The sequence below is a fragment of the Lynx rufus genome, unplaced genomic scaffold (genome assembly GCF_022079265.1).
Source record: "Lynx rufus isolate CCGP_SWC_20201006 ecotype Redwood Valley unplaced genomic scaffold, mLynRuf1.p SCAF_9, whole genome shotgun sequence".
NCBI lineage: Eukaryota > Metazoa > Chordata > Mammalia > Carnivora > Felidae > Lynx > Lynx rufus.
The window spans coordinates 61,830,993-61,850,000 of NW_025814897.1; the positions used below are offsets into that span (position 1 = coordinate 61,830,993).

The following is a 19,008-nucleotide window of genomic DNA, read 5'->3' on the forward strand; positions in this document are numbered from 1 at the left end:
GGCAGCAGTGTCCCTAATTTTATGCCGCTGTGCTGCTTTCAAGGGACTGATTTCTCCTCTGTCACTTAGACCCTGCATTTGTCATTTTCCCACATTAATGGCCTTTTGTCTCCACCAAAGGAATTGGAAACATGTTCCAGGTCACAGAACTAGCAGGTGAGATACAGATTCAAATCAAAGCAGTTACTTCCTATGCCTTAGAGACAGTTCCTCTATTAATACCACTGAAGACACTAGGGAGAGTTTAGAGCATGGTCCTTGCCTAGGTCTCTGGGTAGTCCCATCTGAACTTTATTACAGCTGATAAAAACATGTTTCTTATATTAAATGGAAGCAAAACATAGCACCAAAGAGCTCTGAGCCTATACAGTCCCCTCTGTGAACCCCAACTCACTACAACATTCTTCTTACATTTCTCTAGAGTATCTCCATTCACTCCCTTTTGCTGAAGACATTATTCAACTCGAGTCTACCTTCCCTTCCTAGAAGTACCTTCGTTTGAAGCTACGTTTTTTAAGTTTATTGATTGATTTTGAGAGAGAGAAGGAGACAGAGAGAGGGAGAGAGAACAAGTGGGGGAGGGGCAGAGAGGGAAGGAGAGAGAGAGAATCTAAAGCAGGCTCCATGACTTCAGTGTAGAGCCCAATGCAGGACTTGAACGCACGAACTGTGAGATCATGACCTGAGCTGAAACCAAGAGTTGGATGCTTAACTGACTGAGCCACCCAGGTGCCCAAAGCCACTCTTATCTTGAAGAATCTTATAAGGCTCTCTTTATCCTCCCCAAACTCCTTATTTCAAATAACCCCGTTCCTTATAGGATTGCTTTCTTTTAGCTGAATCAACATAAGAGATAAAGACAGAGAGAGAAGACAAGGATGTTTCTTATAGAGCACAATGTTTATTTTATTTTTATCATATAGCACTTAAGTAAGGGGGCAGGACACTGCCCATCTGCAGGAGATGGACTCTTGGAACACAGGGCCATCCAGTAGGTGCCAACATGGTTAGATAAGCACCTCAGTGGTACCTGTGGGCCAGAGCATTAGCCACAGCAGTGGTCAGCTTCTGCCAAGCAGCCTGCACCTGTGGAGTAAACTCCTTGCTGAAGTGAGTTGCCAAGACAATCAAAATCATGTTGCCTAGAAGCTGGGGAGAGAGTGGGGATAAAAAGAAAATGGTACCTAGTGAACAGAAAGCCTCAAGCTGGTCACATCCATTATCTTCCTGATAAGAGATTGAGTAACTTTCAGGGTCATGATCCCACAGAAGTTTACCATAATATGCTTGACATCGGCATCAATATGACTCCTAGCCCTGAACTTTCCATTGTGTCTGGCCTTCTCTCATTTGCCCTGCCAGCTTCCACATTAGAATATTGCTATGGATGGCTTCTCTTTTGTAGAGACTCTGTTGTTTTTTTAAGTAGGATTATAGTACTGCAAGTATAGTCTAAGTCCCCAGATAATATGTACGTTCAAATTGTTTGGTCACTCACATGACAAAGAATCTTCTGCCATGTATACGAGAGCATTCCATCACTGCTAAAGGGGGCAGGGGTCACAATCATCCACTGAAAAGATTGCTGTTATTTTGTCTTGCTTAGTCCAGGTTCTAAACTCAAGAATCATGCAGAAATGTAGTCATCATTTCTAGACAAAATTTCAATTACCAAAGGTAAGGCATTCTTCTTCCTGTAATTGTATGCTCAGGCCAAAACCATTTAACTCAGTTGTGGCCAATGTTCTTCCCTGGTCATAATAATTGTTTCAGAAATATAAGATGGCCAGTGGTCTCCACTGGTCACAATAATTATCCTACTCCATCTTAACTATGACGTTTGGAACAACCTAACTACCAAAATCAAGCTCTTCCTTAAATATTACATCCCAACAATTACCTTCATAGAATCAGACTTAAGTACCTGTGTTTCCTAACGTACCCACAATGCAAATATCTGGGGTGAAGGAACAGAGCACAAGCATGCCTAGAACTCACCTTGAAGTTCTCAGGATCCACATGCATCTTGTCACAATGCAGCTCACTCAGCTCAGCAAAGGTGTCCTTGAGGTCATCCATATGTTTAACAGCGTTTCCAAAGGAGGTCAGTACCTTCTTGCCATGGGCCTTGACCTTGGGGTTGCCCATTATGGCAGACTCAGAGGATAAGTTGCCAAAATTGTCAAAGAACCTCTGGGTCCATGGATAAACAACCAGGAGCCTGTGGGATGATCATAGTCACAGACCAGATGGGAAGTCACAGTATGTAAGAAACCTGACCAATTCCCCTTTCAGGAACACTTTCGGCCTTCCTGCCCCCCTCCAGTGCCTACCTTCCCAGGACCTCGCCTCCAACCAACTCCACGTTCACCTTGGCCCACAGGCTAACAACAGCAGCCTTCTCTTCAGCCGTAAAATGCACCATGGTATCTGGGAGCTTACTGGTGATCACTAAGGTGCCAAAAGCAAGTCGGTGCTGCTGCTTCTCCGTGTGGCCTTTTATTCGTCACTTCTAGTTTCCAGGCCCTTGCTTCTCCCAATGAGGTGACACTATTGGTCAAGTGTGGGTTGTCACCACCAGGGTGGGGTTTGGACAAGGGAGGGTCAGCAGGATGGACATTTGTGTCTCTGATAGTGTTGGGTGGCTCTATCAGGGGGATTCTTCTGCCCTTCCCCACCATCCACTATGCATGTCGTATCTCAGTCTTCCCACCCCATCAGCCCTGAGATGACCTGCAGGCTGACCACGAGGCATGACTAGAATTCAGAGGCGTAAGAATTAGAGATCTTCTGGGCATTGTGTCAGGTGTTTACAAGACATCACTCTGTTGTTTTCTTTGGGTATAAAAGAAGCCATAGCTTTTCTTGGTCACCAGTTTTCCTAAAGCTTAAATGAGGCTTATACTTTTATAAGTGAAGAAGAAAAGATCCCAATCCAGCTTCAGTTCAGAAATAGGACAGGTAAAAACTAAGTAATTTGGAGAACTGAGTACTGCCTGATTGTTGGCGAGTTCTATTAAAATATATGTGCATCTCCTTGTCTGAACAATTTTGTTCATTCTGATTATACACACAGTGTCTCTGGCCAATGTGAACTATTCACTCAGTTGTTTCAGAAGATACAGAATTGAGTATTGGAGAAAACCGAGTGTTCCACAGAAAATATTAGACTCTGTGGCCACAGCTAGGGATTAGGGGAGTTGTCTCTGGCATTTATTGTATCTACACTCCTTTGTTGTGGTTAACCATTCCTCATTTCTAATCAGGCAGAGGCAATCCTCACTGACAGTGTTTCACACACTACTATCCTGTAGCCTAATGTGCTTTGGTCTCATGCATCTCAAACAAGCATTTATAGGTCTAGATGGGGCGCACTTCCAGGGAGAGAGGAAATGGTTTATATTATATATATATACTTAAATATAATATATATTTATATATATTTTTTATATTATATATGTATTTATATTTATATATATATTTATGTATATATATAATAAAATATAAATATATATCATATATATATAATATAAAATATATGTATGTATTTTTTTTCTCTATCTCTATGCAGAGTTTATTGTTCCCATGTTTTAAGCTCCAGGAAGCTGGTTTGTTTGTTTCTCCCGGAGATGACTCTTACAAAAAAATTTTTTTTCTCAATTTAAGAAATAATCTCCATGTGTATTTACAAGGGTACTCTAACATGTAAAGAGTTCAGCCCAATATATTAGTGTTGGATTTCTGCTAGTATAAAAGAAATCCTTTGTCTGTTTGATATAGTGAAGGCTTTTATCAATTTATCTTGGGAAAAAACTTACATTTACACTGTGGATAAGAATTGTTAAGGTGCTGGAAGCTACTTTATCATGACAGACTTGATTATCTGTGAGCTCTCAAGTCCAAGCTGTGCTGATGTGAACACTTTGGTACAGAGATATAAAGAAGAAATGTGTGAATCCATCCCAAAAAGATTTTTTCAAGGGAAGAAGTCAACGGACATAAAAGAAACCCAAGGAAATGTTGACCACAGCCAGGAATCCCACCTACCCTTAGCCATGTGCATGGTCGGAGGGAAAGGCTCAGGGCCCTTGTTCCCTGATGGCCCTGGTGCTTGTTTGGCCCACTGTGTGCACACTGGGACCCCACAGACTTGGGGATATCTGCATCTCTGAATGTTGGCAAATAGCCTCCCACATTTCCAGCAAACCAACAATGATTCTGGTAGTTACCTCTAATTCCTGCTTTTCTCTCACCTTCTTTAGACAATTACTTTGCAAGAATTTTTTACTTCTCCCGTTCATGGCTGTTTCACACTTCCACCTTATTTCCATGCTCACTGTTCCCACTGCTGTCTGGAAGCTTATCGCATCGATGCTAGATCATCATCATAGTCATCTATCAGTTTTCTGGTCATTCATCCATCACGTATTTAAAAAGCACATATTGACCGAGGCCAATAATGCCATGCATTGTTTTAAAAACTGAGAATCTTGGGGATCCTGGGTGGTTCAGTTGGTTAAGCATCTGACTTCAGCTCAGATCATGATCTCACCAGTCTTGAGTTCTGGCCTGCTTGGACTTTTCCCTCTTCCTGCTCATCCCCCTCTCTCAAAAATAAATAAACATTAAAAAAAAAAAACTGGAAATCTTGGAAAAAACAAAACAATGTATCTAGTCTCATCGTGCTCACATTCTAGTGGGTAGAGGATACTGACACTAATAATTAAATCAGCAAAGAAGTTCAGATGGTGTTTGTTATATGACGAGGAACAAAATGCATCTGATGACATGGTGGCAAGTGACTAGACAAAAATAATGTAAGGACAGAGGTCTGAAAGGAAGATACATTTGAACTGGGACCTTGATGACAATATGGAGCCAGGCATAAGTAGTTTCCTTGAAGCCAGGAAAGGCAAGTGTGAAACTTGGAGGCTGGACAGAAAAGGAGAAGGAAAGAAAGAAAGAAAGAAAGAAAGAAAGAAAGAAAGAAAGAAAGAAAGAAAGAAAGAAAGAAAGAAAGAAAGAAAGAGGAAGGAAGGAAGGAAGGAAGGAAGGAAGGAAGGAAGGAAGGAAGAAAGAAAAGCCTAACACGACAAGCCTAAGGCATGACAAGATCTGAGAGACAGAGATGTTAAGGGAAGAGTGGGAAGGAGCAAAGTTGGAGTGACGGCCCCAGGCCTCACCATTTGGGCACCTGAGGGTAGAGTGTGGGTATTTTACACTAAGGCGTGGGAAACGAGCAGAGATTTGTAAACCTGGCATCAGCCTGATTGCTAATCTACTCAACACCCACAGCGAGGCTAACTTTCTCACTGTCCTGTCCATCACATTACAGCTTTGTCTATAACTCGAAATTAACTTCTGGTCAGAGGAATACTCCTGTGATCCTCCCCAACTATTCTGTGCAATATCTTTCCTTTCCCTTTTGATCTCTCAGTGCTCATCTGCTTGGCTGAGCTGCCTTCTCAGCTTCTTCTGGTTCATCTCCCCCCACCTAAATCCCCACCTCTCTGAGTAGTTTATAGGGATCTCCCTTCTTTGAAACACTGTAGCAAATCTGCTGGCTCCCGCATGCTCTCTCCTAATGGTATGCAGTCAATTTAATGTCCCCAGCGGCTCTCACTACTTAAGCCACAAAGTTCTTTCCTAAAGCCCAGGACCGGTTCTTTGGAGGTGATTTCAAAGAGTTATCCCCCTGCTCAGACCTCCAACCCCTCCCATCCCTAATCTATCCTCACAAGAGCTTGTGACAAACCAGCTGCTTTTAGAAAACATGTTCCCCCCTGTTAGCAGAATGGAATTGCAGCCCTTGCCTGGACCTTGACCTTTTGAGAACTGGGTTAATTTTCCCTAGAAGAATCCCCACTGGTACTCTATCTCCATCCTTGGTCTTCACCAGAGTCCTCACTCAGACCCATGTAATCATCTGGTTCAGAGGAGTTCTTGTCCCGTGACACCCATCCTCTCTCATCACAGCCTTCCCCATGCCCCCAGCCACATGTCATTAGCTTTAACTTGAAGAGCCCCTAAGTGTATGTTTTCCCCAAATGTATGTCCCAAGCATATATTCCTTTCATTGCCCTATTGTTTTTTATTTTCTTGCCAAAATCTTTACGGCATACAAATATTGAATGGGGAGATTGCATGCACACACACACACACACACACACACACACACTCACAGCGCAACAAATAATTCCTGGGATTCTCACAAGTGTAACAGCACATGGGAAAAGTAGAACTGAAGACAATCAGTAAAGAATTCTTAGCAGAGCACTATTATTACCATTGCTATTATTATTATTATCATTACTACTACTGCTACCACTCCTATTGCTATTGTTTGAAAATAAAGCTCTTCTTTGCTGACTCTACAATACTAAACAGGGGACTCAGTGATCCCAGTTTCCCAGGAGCTGTGGAGGTGGCAAGAGGTAACAGATATGTACAAGGGACAGAGTGTTCCAGGTGGGCCTCCAGGTATCTGGCCAGCCAACCTCCATTTAGAACCACACCAATGTCAATTTCCCACAAAACCTGGGGTCTTGCCCAGTGACTAAACACAAGTGTGTTCTCCTTGCTGGACTAACCCCTGGCCATGATTCCACTTTTTCTTTCTTCTCCCCACGACCAACCTCCTATTTTGTGAGCTGAAAAACAAGGACCCACAGGTTTCTTTCCATACCCACTCCAGGACACATGTTCTTGCCATTTCCCTCCCTCAGAGATGATCTGCCCCACCTTAGGATTTATAGGATTTAAGTTTGAAATGGGTCTCTAGGAGCAATTTTGTACAAGTGTCCAGCCTATATATGAATAACCTTAGCAATGTATTTGTGAACCGTAGGTTCCTTCCTTATATAGAGGCAACATTTGCCTGCGTAGATATTTCTCCTTGGCCTTGTTTTTTCTGCCTCCAGGAGAGAAAAAAAGTAAAGTTCAAGTTACCAATAGTCATTTTTCTTCACCTCTATACAAGTCTCTTCTAAAAATAAAGAATTCAAACAGGTCCCTCTAGATTTCGAGAAGTGCTCCTTAGGCCCTTTGATCTTAGTTCAGTTCTCTCAACTCCAATGTTTCCAAATCTTCCCCTTCTCACAGCCATCCTAGATTGCAGTCAGGTCAGTGCTCAGTTGTCTAAGCTGTCCTAAAGCTAAAAGAGGGTGTGAACATCTCCTAGATTTACCTGAAGTTCTTAGGGTCTACTTGTGACATATCACAGCATTGCTTACTCAAATGGACAAAAGTGGCCTTAAGATCATCCAGGTGCTATGAGGACAATTTATATCTCATTGCGAGTGGGACACAATTATATTAGCAATGATCTCTTTAAGGGGGCAATATTTGAGCTGAGGCCACAATGGCATGAAGTTGCTGCCATGGGAAGATACTAAGAAAGAAAGGTTCTGGAAGTTGGAATAGCAAATGTAAAACTCTAAGGCAGGAAAACGCACACCCTCCCACACATATGCAATGTACCCGTATATGCAGAGTGACAAATAGTGGGTCAATGGTGTTGATATGGAAATAGCAAAGAAAAGAGTGGTCGGAGATGATAGTAGAGGTAACACATGCTTACAGCTCTTCAGGATTAGCTTCATTAGCTTGAGTAGGAAGCCATTAGAGAATTTTAATCATGATACTGATACCATTTCTAATATGTTTGTACTCTTGTCTAGATTAATATTGCAAGAATATCTTGTTCCTTCCCAAACTGTTTTGCTCAAGTGGCTTTTATAGACTATTGAGAAATATGAGAGCCCATTCAAATATTAAATACTCTGATGTTGAAGGCATGCGTTTTGTGTGCGTGCGTGCGTGTGTGTGTGTGTACGTGTTCACAATCCACGAGGACAGCAAGGAAAAAGGGCTGATGGAGGGAAGATGTGCTCAGGGGAGAAATAAGAAAAACACAGGAAAAGAATAAATCCTGCCATTTTAATTTAGAAAATAGAGCGATGTTTAAAATAGAGAATAAGACAAATGCAGGATTCAAAAGTGTTAGATACTGTAAGTGTTTGCAGAAGGTGCTCTATACATGTGTTTTAAGTGTGTGAGTGACTGCAAGCGAATGGTGCATCAGTGACTCCTGTTTATTCTGCTCTGTTGTTATATAAGACTGTGGGTCTCCTGAAAATGCCAAAGAAGCTCCAGAGGCTGTTGAATTGGAGCCGCCATGACCTCATGTGCCCCATCCAAGAAGCCTACATTTGGGGAACTCTTCGGGGTGGGTGCATGCGGGAAAGATTCTGGGGAAGAAGCAGTAGTAAAGATCAGTGAAATGGGAGTAGAAAGGAGATACAGTCTTTTGAAACTTATTATTTGTTGAGTCAGTTTGAGCTTTCTAGAGACTTCTTCAACACGCTGAGGTTTGAAATGATTGCCATGAGAGCAGTTGTGTTCTTTCCAGCTTCAAAGTAAGAGGCATCTGGGCATTTTTTTCCATGTCAATAGAGACAGAGAAAGAGTCCTTCTTTCTTACTCACCAGACAAGAAACTGGCTATCATCTGTGACTTCCTCACTATCTGTCAATCAATTTCCAAGTCCTGCTGAATCTTTGTCCTGCCTGTTTTTTTCCCAATCACTTCGTCATCACACCAAGTTGCTACGGCCAGTCCCAAGTCTATACTTCCTCTCTGATCGGGTATGCACCCACATATGTATCAATTTTATTAAAACTTATTATTCATATTCCCCTCCTGAACAATAATTTTGACTGTTTCCCTGAACATAAAATAATACTAACTCCCTTCTCTTCATTACCTGGTCTCTCTAAATGCTTTCCAAAATGATTATATCATTCCTTTGTTTTGAAAAAATACCCATCTCCGGGGAGCCTGGGTGGCTCAGTCCGTTAAGATCACGATCTCGTGGTCTCTGACTTCAAGGCCCACAGCAGGCTCTGTGCTGACAGCTCAGAGCCTGGAGCCTGCTTTGGATTCTGTGTCTCCCTCTCTCTGCCCACCTCCCCACCCACCCCCCCCCCACACACCCCCATACCTCTGTATCTTTCTCTCAAAAGTAAATAAACATTAAAAAGAAAATTAAAAAAAAAATACCCATTCCTCAGAGGGACTCTGCTGTTCATGCCCAATTTGATACTTCATCCCCGCCCCCCCCACCTCGCTTCCCTCCTGCACCTATCCCTACTGGCTCCAACCAGTATGCAATTCACATCTCAAGCCCCTCCCTGGTCCCCACCAGCAGCCTGCAATGACTTGAAGATGGTTGATGAGGCTTGGGTTAAAACAGTAAAAAGGAAGAATTGTAAATATCCTCCACATTAAGTGAAGAGTTGCGATAATGTATCATTCTGTTGTTCAGCCAATCTTTACACGAAGAGGCCACCGCCCTTCTTGGTTTTCAAATCTCTTAAGATTATATTGGGCACACAATTTAATCTTCTTAAAATAGGAATAATGTCTCTATCTAACATCAAAAGGAAGCAGAATAGGAAAAAATATGTAGATTAGGGCAGGATTGGATGTTACTCCAGTGTTTTTTAATCCATTTTATATAGTCTTTTAATCCATTTAAGTATTTTCCTTACTTCCCTAAGTAACAGAATATTCCCTTGGAGTCATCTGGCAGCAGTCTGGAAGATTCCATGCATTTTCCAATTTGTCTCTGAGCACACAGGTGTTCAGGCTGGTTGGGGGAGAAGGGTGCCAGTGTTTGTTCAATGCAGAGAGTAGTTGAAGATTCCGTGGGATGGGCTGCAGATTAAGAGAGTTGTCTCTGGCATGTGCTGGATCTACCCTCGCTTGCTATGTTTAACTTCTCTTTATTTCTAGTAAGCAGAAGCAATCTTCACTGACAGGATGCCACACACTACTGTCCCTGTAACCTATGGTACTTTGGTCTCAAGCATCTCAAGCAAGCATTTATAGGACCAGACAGAACTCACTTTCAGCGGGAAAGGGAATGGTTTGTTTTCTTTTATTTTTTCTCTCAGGGTCTATTACTCCTGCCTGTAGAGTTCTAGGAAACCGGCTTGTTTGTTTCTCCCTAAGATTGCTCCTTAAACGAATAACACTGGAAAATCCACTTCCATGTTACTTACAGGATACTCTAAATTTAAAGAACTCAACCTACTACATGAAAGCTGAATTTCTGCTACTAGAGAATTACTCTTTTCAAACATTCATTCTCTTGTGTTCTGAGACCCTCATTTAATATCTATTTGTTGAATAACTGTCATCATTGCCCTAAGTACTGGAGACTTAAGATAAATGAGGAAGAGAAAAAAACTTTCCTCTTAACATTTATAACGTGGCATGGAAGATATAGAAAATGGATAATTAAACCAATCTACAAAATAATTTCAGTTAATATCATTTGCTATGAAAAAATTAATATCTGGACTTAATGAGGGAGAGCCATGATTACACCAGGCAGGATTAGTCCCTCTGAGGAGGTAGTATTTGAGCCGGATCCAGAATGAAAAGAAGGAATTTGCCATGGGGAAATATTGGGATAAAAGGTCTGAAAGCTGGAATAGGGAATCCAAACCTCTGAGTTAGGTACAACAAACCTTTGGGATGCCGGAGATAAGAATAATGGGCTGGTGCAGGTGATATGTAAAGGTAAGAAGAAGCAGGAAATGTTGCAGAGGAAGCATTAAACCTAATAATTTAGGACTTGTCTTCAGTGGTAGAGTGTAATAAGCCATTACGGGATTTTAATCTTGGCAATGACATAACCTCCTAACCTCTGTACTCATAGCCAGATTAATATTCCAAGAATATCTGGTCCATCACAACATTGTTTTGCTCACATGGCTTTTATTGCCTATTGACAACAATTAGTCCTTTTTTCATCTATTAAAAATCTGAGTCATCCAGACCTGTGTGCCTATGTGTGCACATGCACGTGTGTGTGTTAATTATGAAGTTGTTATCATGTAAATAGTCCTGGACTGGCAACTTCAAGATCAAAATCTAGACCCTTAAGGGGTAAAGAATGTATCTTCTGCCCACCACTCCATCATCACCATCCTTGACCCCGGGACATGCAGAATCAGCGTAAAAGTTGAGGGCAAGAAAGAGAAAATGAGACTGATTAAAAATGCACATTTGTTGTTGACTGAGACACTGACTGACAGACTGGGTAAAAGGCTTAGTACCACTAACAGCTCCTGTTTACTTTGCTGAAGGGCATAAAGAGAGGCTACTGAGGCTCCCAGACCACTGTTGTTGACAACCTGCAACTATGTAATCATTGGTCTCTCATCTGGATCATGGAGACATAAACCCAAATTAGAAGGTAATTCAGAGGACAAATTCTGATCAATGTGCAGGGGCAATGAAATACCTAACTGATATGAGAGTTTGACTCAAGGCCTGGAGGTCTAGACTCCCTAAGTAAAATAACAACGACTCCCTCAAGAGTCATTCAGTTCTTGCCACTCCCACACAGGGGTCCCCAAGGTAGTGCACAGCCTCTTGTTAGATCCCCCAGGGCTGGGAGATTTCAGTCATTCCCTACTACCTCCTTCCTTCTCATCCACCCCAGCCAATCAGACACCGTTTCTTCCTCACTCAACCTCTGCTCCTCCTTCATGTTTTGCAGATCTCACTGCTCTTCTTGGGTTTAGGCCATTATGTCTGTTCTTCTGAATTAGCATCTACATCTAATCTGCAATTTGGAATTCATTTTGTATTCATTAAGCTGATAACTTCCCCCCACCCCAACTCCTATTCCTTGAGTCATTATAGTTCTAAGGATATTTATTGTTTGCTCTTGCCAAAAACATAGTAATAGTTTTTATTTTTATAATCAAAGCCTTGGATTATCTAGTCTTTCCTAATACTCTATTTTACTGTCTCCTCTACTTCCAGAAAGCCTTTTCCTGCAAGAAATTAGCTCAAGCCCTAATTTACTGGTTTTAGACTATGAACCTTTGTTATTATCTCATCTGCTACATGAAGCCTTAGTCATTCTTCTCTCCCCCGAATTCATATAATATCCTAATGCCAGCTTTATTTTAGCATATGTTATGTTTGATTATAAAATAATGCACAGTGATTTCCCACTGTGGCTCCCCACTGAGACCATGCAACCCTTTGGGAAAGAACAGACTTTTGTTGGTTAATGGACATTTTTCTGGAAAACTCCGAGCCATCCCTCAATTCATCCTCTTATGTCCAATTCAGGCTCACATGACATATGATAAGTTAGCTGATTCAAAATATACATTAAAGCAAATTGAAAAAGTAACCCTAGCCGAGACCTTAGATCCATGCAAAGCTTTTAAAGCTGAACCCTGACACGCACCACGAATCTATCTTGATTTCTTCTGAGGCACTTCTTAGCATCTCCTTTATTCCCCTTTACTGTAAGTTTCTGCCACACTCTCCTGTAAATCCCTGTTCACTTAATTAACCCTTTCCCCAACCCAGACAATTTCTTCCCCATCCTACCATACACCCAGACCTTCTAGAATTCTCCCATAATACCCATCTTCCTTTGATGAGTCCCTACACACTTTCCAAATGAGCTCTCATTTCTCCCTATGTCTCACCTCACCCCTCAGCCAATGAGTGAAAGATGCAGAAAACACAGTATTCATTTATGATGACTGGATAGAATGAACTTTATTAAACAGAAGCTGTGCTCTCAAGGCCAAACGCAAGTCCCCATATGCAGAAGGAGGGCCCTGGGGACACAAAAGAGCACTGTTGAACTGGAAGGAAGACTCAGTGGTACTTGTGGGCCAGAGCAGTGGCAACACCAGCCACCAGCTTCTGCCACATGGCCTGCATATCTGGGGTGAATTCCTTGCCAAAATGAGAAGCCAGAATGATCACCAGTACGTTGCCCAGGAGCTTTTAGGTGAAAGACAAAATGAAAAAGAGGCACATTGAGTACAATTTTTCGAAAAGAATTGCAGAAAAAGTGGTTCAATACCTACAGTCCCTGCCAACTCCATACCTTAAACTACTTCAAGGGTCGTGTCTGCACGAAATCAGATAAGCTAGTCCCTAAATTCGATTTAATGTGTATGAGCTCTCCATTCAACACCCTACCCACCTCTATCTTCATCCTCTTGCATCTCACCATTTTTATTTGCATCTCTCCCTCCCTCCTATCTACAAGTTGTCTAATTCCTGTAACAACAGGATTTTAGGGTGGCATGGGTTCTCACAGTGAGTTTATTTAAAGTCTCCAATCAGGACAGGGACAAGTCTCCACTTGGTAACAATACTGACAGGTAATAGGATATATTTTAGAGAAGTTGTTGTATTTTCCTTGTGACAATCTGTCCAAAACTCCCCCCACCCCAAATCTCTCCCCACGCTTCAGTCATCAGAAACCATGTAAAATAAGACATTCTTCCTTTGTTGAGACAGAACTTTATCAAATGCCAAATTCCATTCCTCCTTGAACAAGTCTTCTTTTCTCTGATGTCGTTTCAGTTCTGACAAAAGTTCTTGAGAAATTTTAAGCAAACCCTGGCTGCTAGTAGGCCTTTACTGTCACTAGTCCTGAATCAAGGTAGTCCTGGCCATGCCCTTTGGCGGTCTGTCCTTCTAACACCAAGTTTGACCCATTATTTCTGAAATTCTTGTTAGTCTATCTCAAAGTAGAAAGTATAAAAAGAGCACATGAACATTTCCTGAACTCACCCTGAAGTTCTCGGGATCCACGTGCAGCTTGTCACAGTGCAGCTCACTAAGCTTAGCGAAGGCGCCCTTGAGGTTGTCCATGTTCTTAATAGCATCACCAAAGGAGGTCAGCACCTTCTTGCCATGGGCCTTGACCTTGGGGTTACCCATTATGGCAGAAGTAGAGGACAGGTTGCCGAAGTTGTCAAAGAATCTCTGGGTCCAGGGGTAAACAACCAGGAGCCTATGTGACGGGACCATAGCAGGTGGAAAATCAGAGACTTTCAAAGCTCTTGAGGAATTTCCCAGGCAAGTGGCCAGGCTCATATTCACCATCATTTCCCATGCATTGAAACCCAGTGCCTACCTGCCCAGGGCCTCGCCTCCAGCCTCTTCCACATTCACTTTGCCCCACAGGCTAGTGATGGCAGCCTTCTCCTCAGCTGTAAAATGCACCATGATGTCAGATCTGGGAACTTACAGGCGATCAGAGAGAGAAGTGGATATGTGCTGCTGTTGGAAAGGGTCACCTTTTATTCTTTACTGCTGACCTTCTAGCCCCTTGTTCCTCCTAGTTCTTTGAAATCATTGGTCAAGGCTGAGCTGTGTCCCTCAGGGGTGGAGTCAGATCAGGAAAGGGTCAGCAGTGAAGAATGCACACTGAACTTGTGATAATGTGTGTTGGTTCCTGAGGCATTGGTTCCTCCTCTGTCCTCAACACAATTTTCCATTTCCTTTTCACCCTCTTCTCTCTCCATGTGATCCTCCAAAATGACATCCACCTCTCCCTTTCTTCTTCTTCAAGAAAGACATGTAGAGAGGAGCTAAGCCCAAGATAGGGAAATGATTCTAGCCAGACAGTTTTAGTATTTGGGTTAAAGATGGTGACAGGGACAAGAACAGAGTGAAGAAAAAAATACAACTGTTGACACAGAATCTCAGCCAGTTTTAACTCAGGTGAGGAGTGGATTATAACAAAGCCTCTGGTTCTTAGTTTTCTAAAGCTGATAAAACATACACATGGTTACTTCATGAAGCTGAATGGAGTAACAAGGGATCCACAATATGACTAAGACTTCAATCCCAAAGTACAATACCCAAGGGTAATTTCATAGAAAGAATAGACAGAATGAACTTACATCCTGTGCTTCCCGGGAACCCTCTCTCTGTCCTTTTCTCTGTGACTTCAGGGGAAACTGGCTATTTTGAGGAGATTTCCCTGAACTCTCGTTTTCATTTTCTGCCCTACTTACACTTCTTTAATTGGCGAGACAGATAAGGAGTCTGCAATGATTTAAAACCAGGGCTTGTGATCAAACTGACGAATGAATAGATTAATCAGGCTAGGATTTGGAGTAGGTTTAATGTTTGCTGCGGCCATAGGTGCCAGAGGCTTCAGATGCCTCTAGTGTCCTTTTGTTTGCCTGTTTGTTTGTTTGCTGATGCCACTCTTATCTTTGGGCTTCCCTAAACTCTCATCATGAAACAGAGTGTGCACCTTGCAACTTCTTTGGCTGCAATCCACGGTTGTTATTCTGGAGTCCTGTTGATAGGGTGGTAAAGAATGTTGGAGAAGAAGCATTCTCTAATTGCATAATCCAGTTTCAATCTTTAATGCACCAGTGTGCCTGGGCTGTGATTTTTACTGCTTTCCCCTCTGAAAAAAAAGTCAGGAAAACCTCCCTGGGCTAGACTATATGGCTTAGGATGACAAGATTCTAGGTCAAGAGAGAAGATATTTTATCACTAAAGGAGAAGACCAGTGAATGGACAAGAAAGAGCTACTCAGTGAAGAATAGCCCTGGGTGAATAAGAAATTCATTATCAATAGAGATAGGGCTCTAGGTTCCCAAGGCAAATTTTTTACAGATCCAGTGTGAGGACAGTGACCCTTTCCTTAGACCTTGGGTATTAGGATTATACATTGCCAGAGCCCAGGGAATAAGAACTAGGCCTCTTAATACCAAGAGTTTGGGAAACATGCCTTTCTCTGAAGCAGACAGTATGAGTGCGTTCACCCTCCTCCTGATTCAGTGTAGACACCAGTCTTTTCTTAAATTCAGAGTATGGGATTGATCTTCACCCTCCTGCCTCGTGCTCACTGCAGGACCCATATCTCATCCTCTATGAGGGCCTTTGGGAAAGATCTGGCTTGCCTCCAGGGATCTGGCCCACCTGTGCTCTCTTACTACTAACAGCTGTGGGGAAAGGTTTCAGGAAAGATGACAGGATTGAAAGAGGGGATATCTGTAGTTCAGTGCAAGGCTTATAAATTCTGATTCTGGAGTCAGGTAGGCTGAATGTAGTCTCATTACTGCTTGGGTGTTGGTTGATTCAAACTGAATTATCTCAGCTGCTCATTTTGAAGCACTTTACTCATTTCTTCTATGAAACATCATGATTATTATCTCCCTTTCCTGGAAAAAAAAAGTATAGAGATAAGTGATATTATTATCCAGATAGATCAGAAAGATTATATCATGAAAAAGCAAACAATAAGAATATTTATTTATTACATATAAAATTAAAGTCAATAAAGTAAAAAAAAAAAACATGTTATGTCTTTTTTTTTTAATTTTTTTTTTCAACGTTTTTATTTATTTTTGGGACAGAGAGAGACAGAGCATGAACGGGGGAGGGGCAGAGAGAGAGGGAGACACAGAATCGGAAACAGGCTCCAGGCTCCGAGCCATCAGCCCAGAGCCCGACGCGGGGCTCGAACTCACGGACCGCGAGATCGTGACCTGGCTGAAGTCGGACGCTTAACCGACTGCGCCACCCAGGCGCCCCAATGTTATGTCTTAAGGTATTTAAGTTTAAAGGATTCTTAAAAAGAAATTCCAAAATTTGACCAACATTAATTCCTGCCTCTTATGTGTTCCGTAGCACTTGTGTTTTTAGAAGCTCTGTGCAGGATTTTAAGAAATTTAAGATGCCTCTTTTCAGGAAGGAAAAGTAAAATATTTTCTTAAATCTTGGTAATTAATTTATCACATATATAAATCCTATGAGTCAAATATTATATGTGTAGGTGCTATTAATGTGAATTGTATAGATTACGCTGTTGGTAGGTAAACTAGGTCTTTGGCCCCACTGCATGTTTTTTCATAGTATTATTTGAGAAAAATTACTTCAAACGTTATCTTTCACCACAAATATTTTTTTTATTTTTAATTTTAAAAGTGGAGAATCATAGTCAGGGTTTATAAACCACTGAAGGCACAAAAAGCTATGTGCAATTCTTTTTTAAAATGTTTATTTATTTATTTTGAAAAAGAGAGAGTGTGTGTGAGCAGGGGACGGGCAGAGACAGAAGGAGAGAGAATCCCAAGCAGGCTCTGCACTGTTAGCATAAAGCCAGAAGTGGGGCTTGAGCCCATGAACCATGAGATCATGATCTGAGCTGAAACCAAGAGGTAGATGCTTAGCCAACTGAGCCACCCAGGCCCCCTGTGTAGGACTCTTTATTAGAGAAGTTATCAGTTAGTCTGCTTCCATTAGGCATCTGAATTTATATTCTCGTAACATAAGTAGACGGTTTCCATCAAAGGCTCTAGGAGGTGTTGCATCAGCCTAGAACACACTGGTTACCATGAGTAGCAGCAGATTCTTGTGGCTGCCATGAAGGATGCCAGTGAACACTTTCTGGTCACTGAAAGAATGAGAGAAAAGACCACACTGACATCAGGCAACACTGCTGGTTTCTAAGTCCCTTGCCTCCTTGGCACCTCTCTCACAAAGCCTGTGGGTGAGTCACCCAGGGCTGGGTTGCATTTTCAGAGTGATTTCTCCCCATTGGCAGCTTACAACATGGACTGATGAGGGAGCATAAGGCCGCAACCAATCCCCCTCCCACCCCCACCAGGTGGGATATGTGTGGTATTCCTCAGGTACTTCTGGCTGCCCAAGAACAAAGGAAAGGGGGAAAACAAATGGTTTGGAGATAGAGATCATAGTTCTGCAGGACCTAAGTCTCCATCATCTCTCCATAGCGATGTGGAAAACAAAGGCAGGACATGGCAGATAGAACTAAATTTCCTTATAACCTGCAGCCCATTGACAAATACTTGAGACAGGCTGAGTAAAATGTCTCCCCAGGAACTTCTTACTGTCTTAATGTTAATGCTTTGCTAGAGAGAAAAACAACCCTAGCTTGACAATAGCCAGGCCTCCAGTATCCTGTGAGTCTTCTTTAGCATATGAAAATCTCACTGGAAACTTCCCCTGAACTTTACTTCCCCTGACCCCATAGTATATAACCAGTCTCTCCTCTTGGTCCCAGGGCACCTCTTCCTGCCATGGGTCCTGTCCCTGTGCTTCAATAAAATCATCTTTTTGCACCAAAGATGTCTTCAAGAATTCTTTCTTAGTCATTGGCTCTGGACCCCATGAACCCCACTATTACCCACTCACGGACATCGGTGGCTTGACTGGCCTCTGGGATCACTGTGCCTGGGGCATAGCCAGAGATATGTGTGGATGTTAAATAAGCAAGAGGAAGAGGAAATGGAAACCAGAACCAGCCAGTTACTGCACACTTTTCTACATGATGGACCTTGAAGGTTAAAGCTGGAATCTGACAGTTTAGATATGTCATAAATTTTCCATTTCCTCTGAAATGTAGCTTTATTTTCCTGCTTTCCTTGATGCTTTCGACCTTGAGTAAAGTTCCTTCATTTATTTTCGTGATTTATTTTCAAAAGCAGGAAATCCCCGTTCTTTTTCTTGTTTATCACAAATAATATTGCCTAATGGATTCTATGAACTAAGAAAAACAAAGAAAAAAATACTCTGAAGGAATAACACTCTGATTAGAACCAGTGTTTTCTAATCTTTTTTCCCTTCAGTTTATTGCACCACATGGGTTATTGGTTCATAGTCCAAGGCTCTGACCCAAGACCTAAGTCAAGTAGTGGTTTATAAACTTTCTCAAGTATAGTACCTCTGTATAGCATGCATAGACCCAGTATTTAGGTTCTACCTAGGGTTGATTCAAATGTGGCTCTTCTAGGTATAAGGCTTAGTATCTTATATACAGAAGTGATGGAAAAGATCCAGTACTATGGTAAGATTCCATGTCTGCTGCTAGAAGATTGGGAAGTTCCTGACTTGGTGACTTTTGAATTCTAAAAAACAGTTAATGATTGTTTAAGTTAGACATGCTATCTTCAGTACTTTGGATATTCAGTATTAAAGCTGCAGCATAGCATGTTTCCTGAACAAAAAATTTACATCTCTCTGGAAGAGGATACATTTAGGGTTTGATAAGTAAGCAGGGCTTAAATGGAAGCAGTAATGGTTATGGTTAGACCCCATCTATTAACAAGATCATCTACCATGCAGAATTAGGAGAAACTTGGGCACTTTCCTTTCTTTTGTAGACCTAGTGGGACAGTTAGT

General features: G+C 42.0%; 2 protein-coding genes across 5 annotated transcripts; both read right to left on the reverse strand.

Moving 5' to 3' along the window:
• Window positions 1-987: 987 nt before the first annotated feature.
• On the reverse strand, window positions 988-2,544 carry LOC124505117 (hemoglobin subunit epsilon-2). Of its 4 annotated transcripts, XM_047070912.1 has the most exons (4): window positions 2,334-2,544; window positions 1,999-2,221; window positions 1,499-1,619; window positions 1,095-1,149 (listed from the first exon to the last, which is right to left on the reverse strand). In XM_047070912.1, the coding sequence occupies exons 1-3, from the start codon at window positions 2,423-2,425 to the stop codon at window positions 1,545-1,547; spliced, it is 390 nt and encodes a 129-aa protein (XP_046926868.1). In that variant the 5' UTR covers window positions 2,426-2,544; the 3' UTR covers window positions 1,095-1,149; window positions 1,499-1,544. The 4 variants fall into 4 exon arrangements, with proteins under 4 accessions (XP_046926867.1, XP_046926868.1, XP_046926870.1 ...); XM_047070911.1 differs by lacking the exon at window positions 1,499-1,619 and having other exon boundaries at window positions 988-1,149; window positions 2,334-2,543; XM_047070914.1 differs by lacking the exon at window positions 1,095-1,149 and having other exon boundaries at window positions 1,518-1,541; window positions 2,334-2,543.
• Window positions 2,545-12,583: 10,039 nt separating this feature from the next.
• Window positions 12,584-14,211, reverse strand: HBE1 (hemoglobin subunit epsilon 1). Its single transcript, XM_047071014.1, has 3 exons — window positions 13,976-14,211; window positions 13,630-13,852; window positions 12,584-12,828 (listed from the first exon to the last, which is right to left on the reverse strand). The coding sequence occupies exons 1-3, from the start codon at window positions 14,065-14,067 to the stop codon at window positions 12,700-12,702; spliced, it is 444 nt and encodes a 147-aa protein (XP_046926970.1). The 5' UTR covers window positions 14,068-14,211; the 3' UTR covers window positions 12,584-12,699.
• Window positions 14,212-19,008: the final 4,797 nt, after the last annotated feature.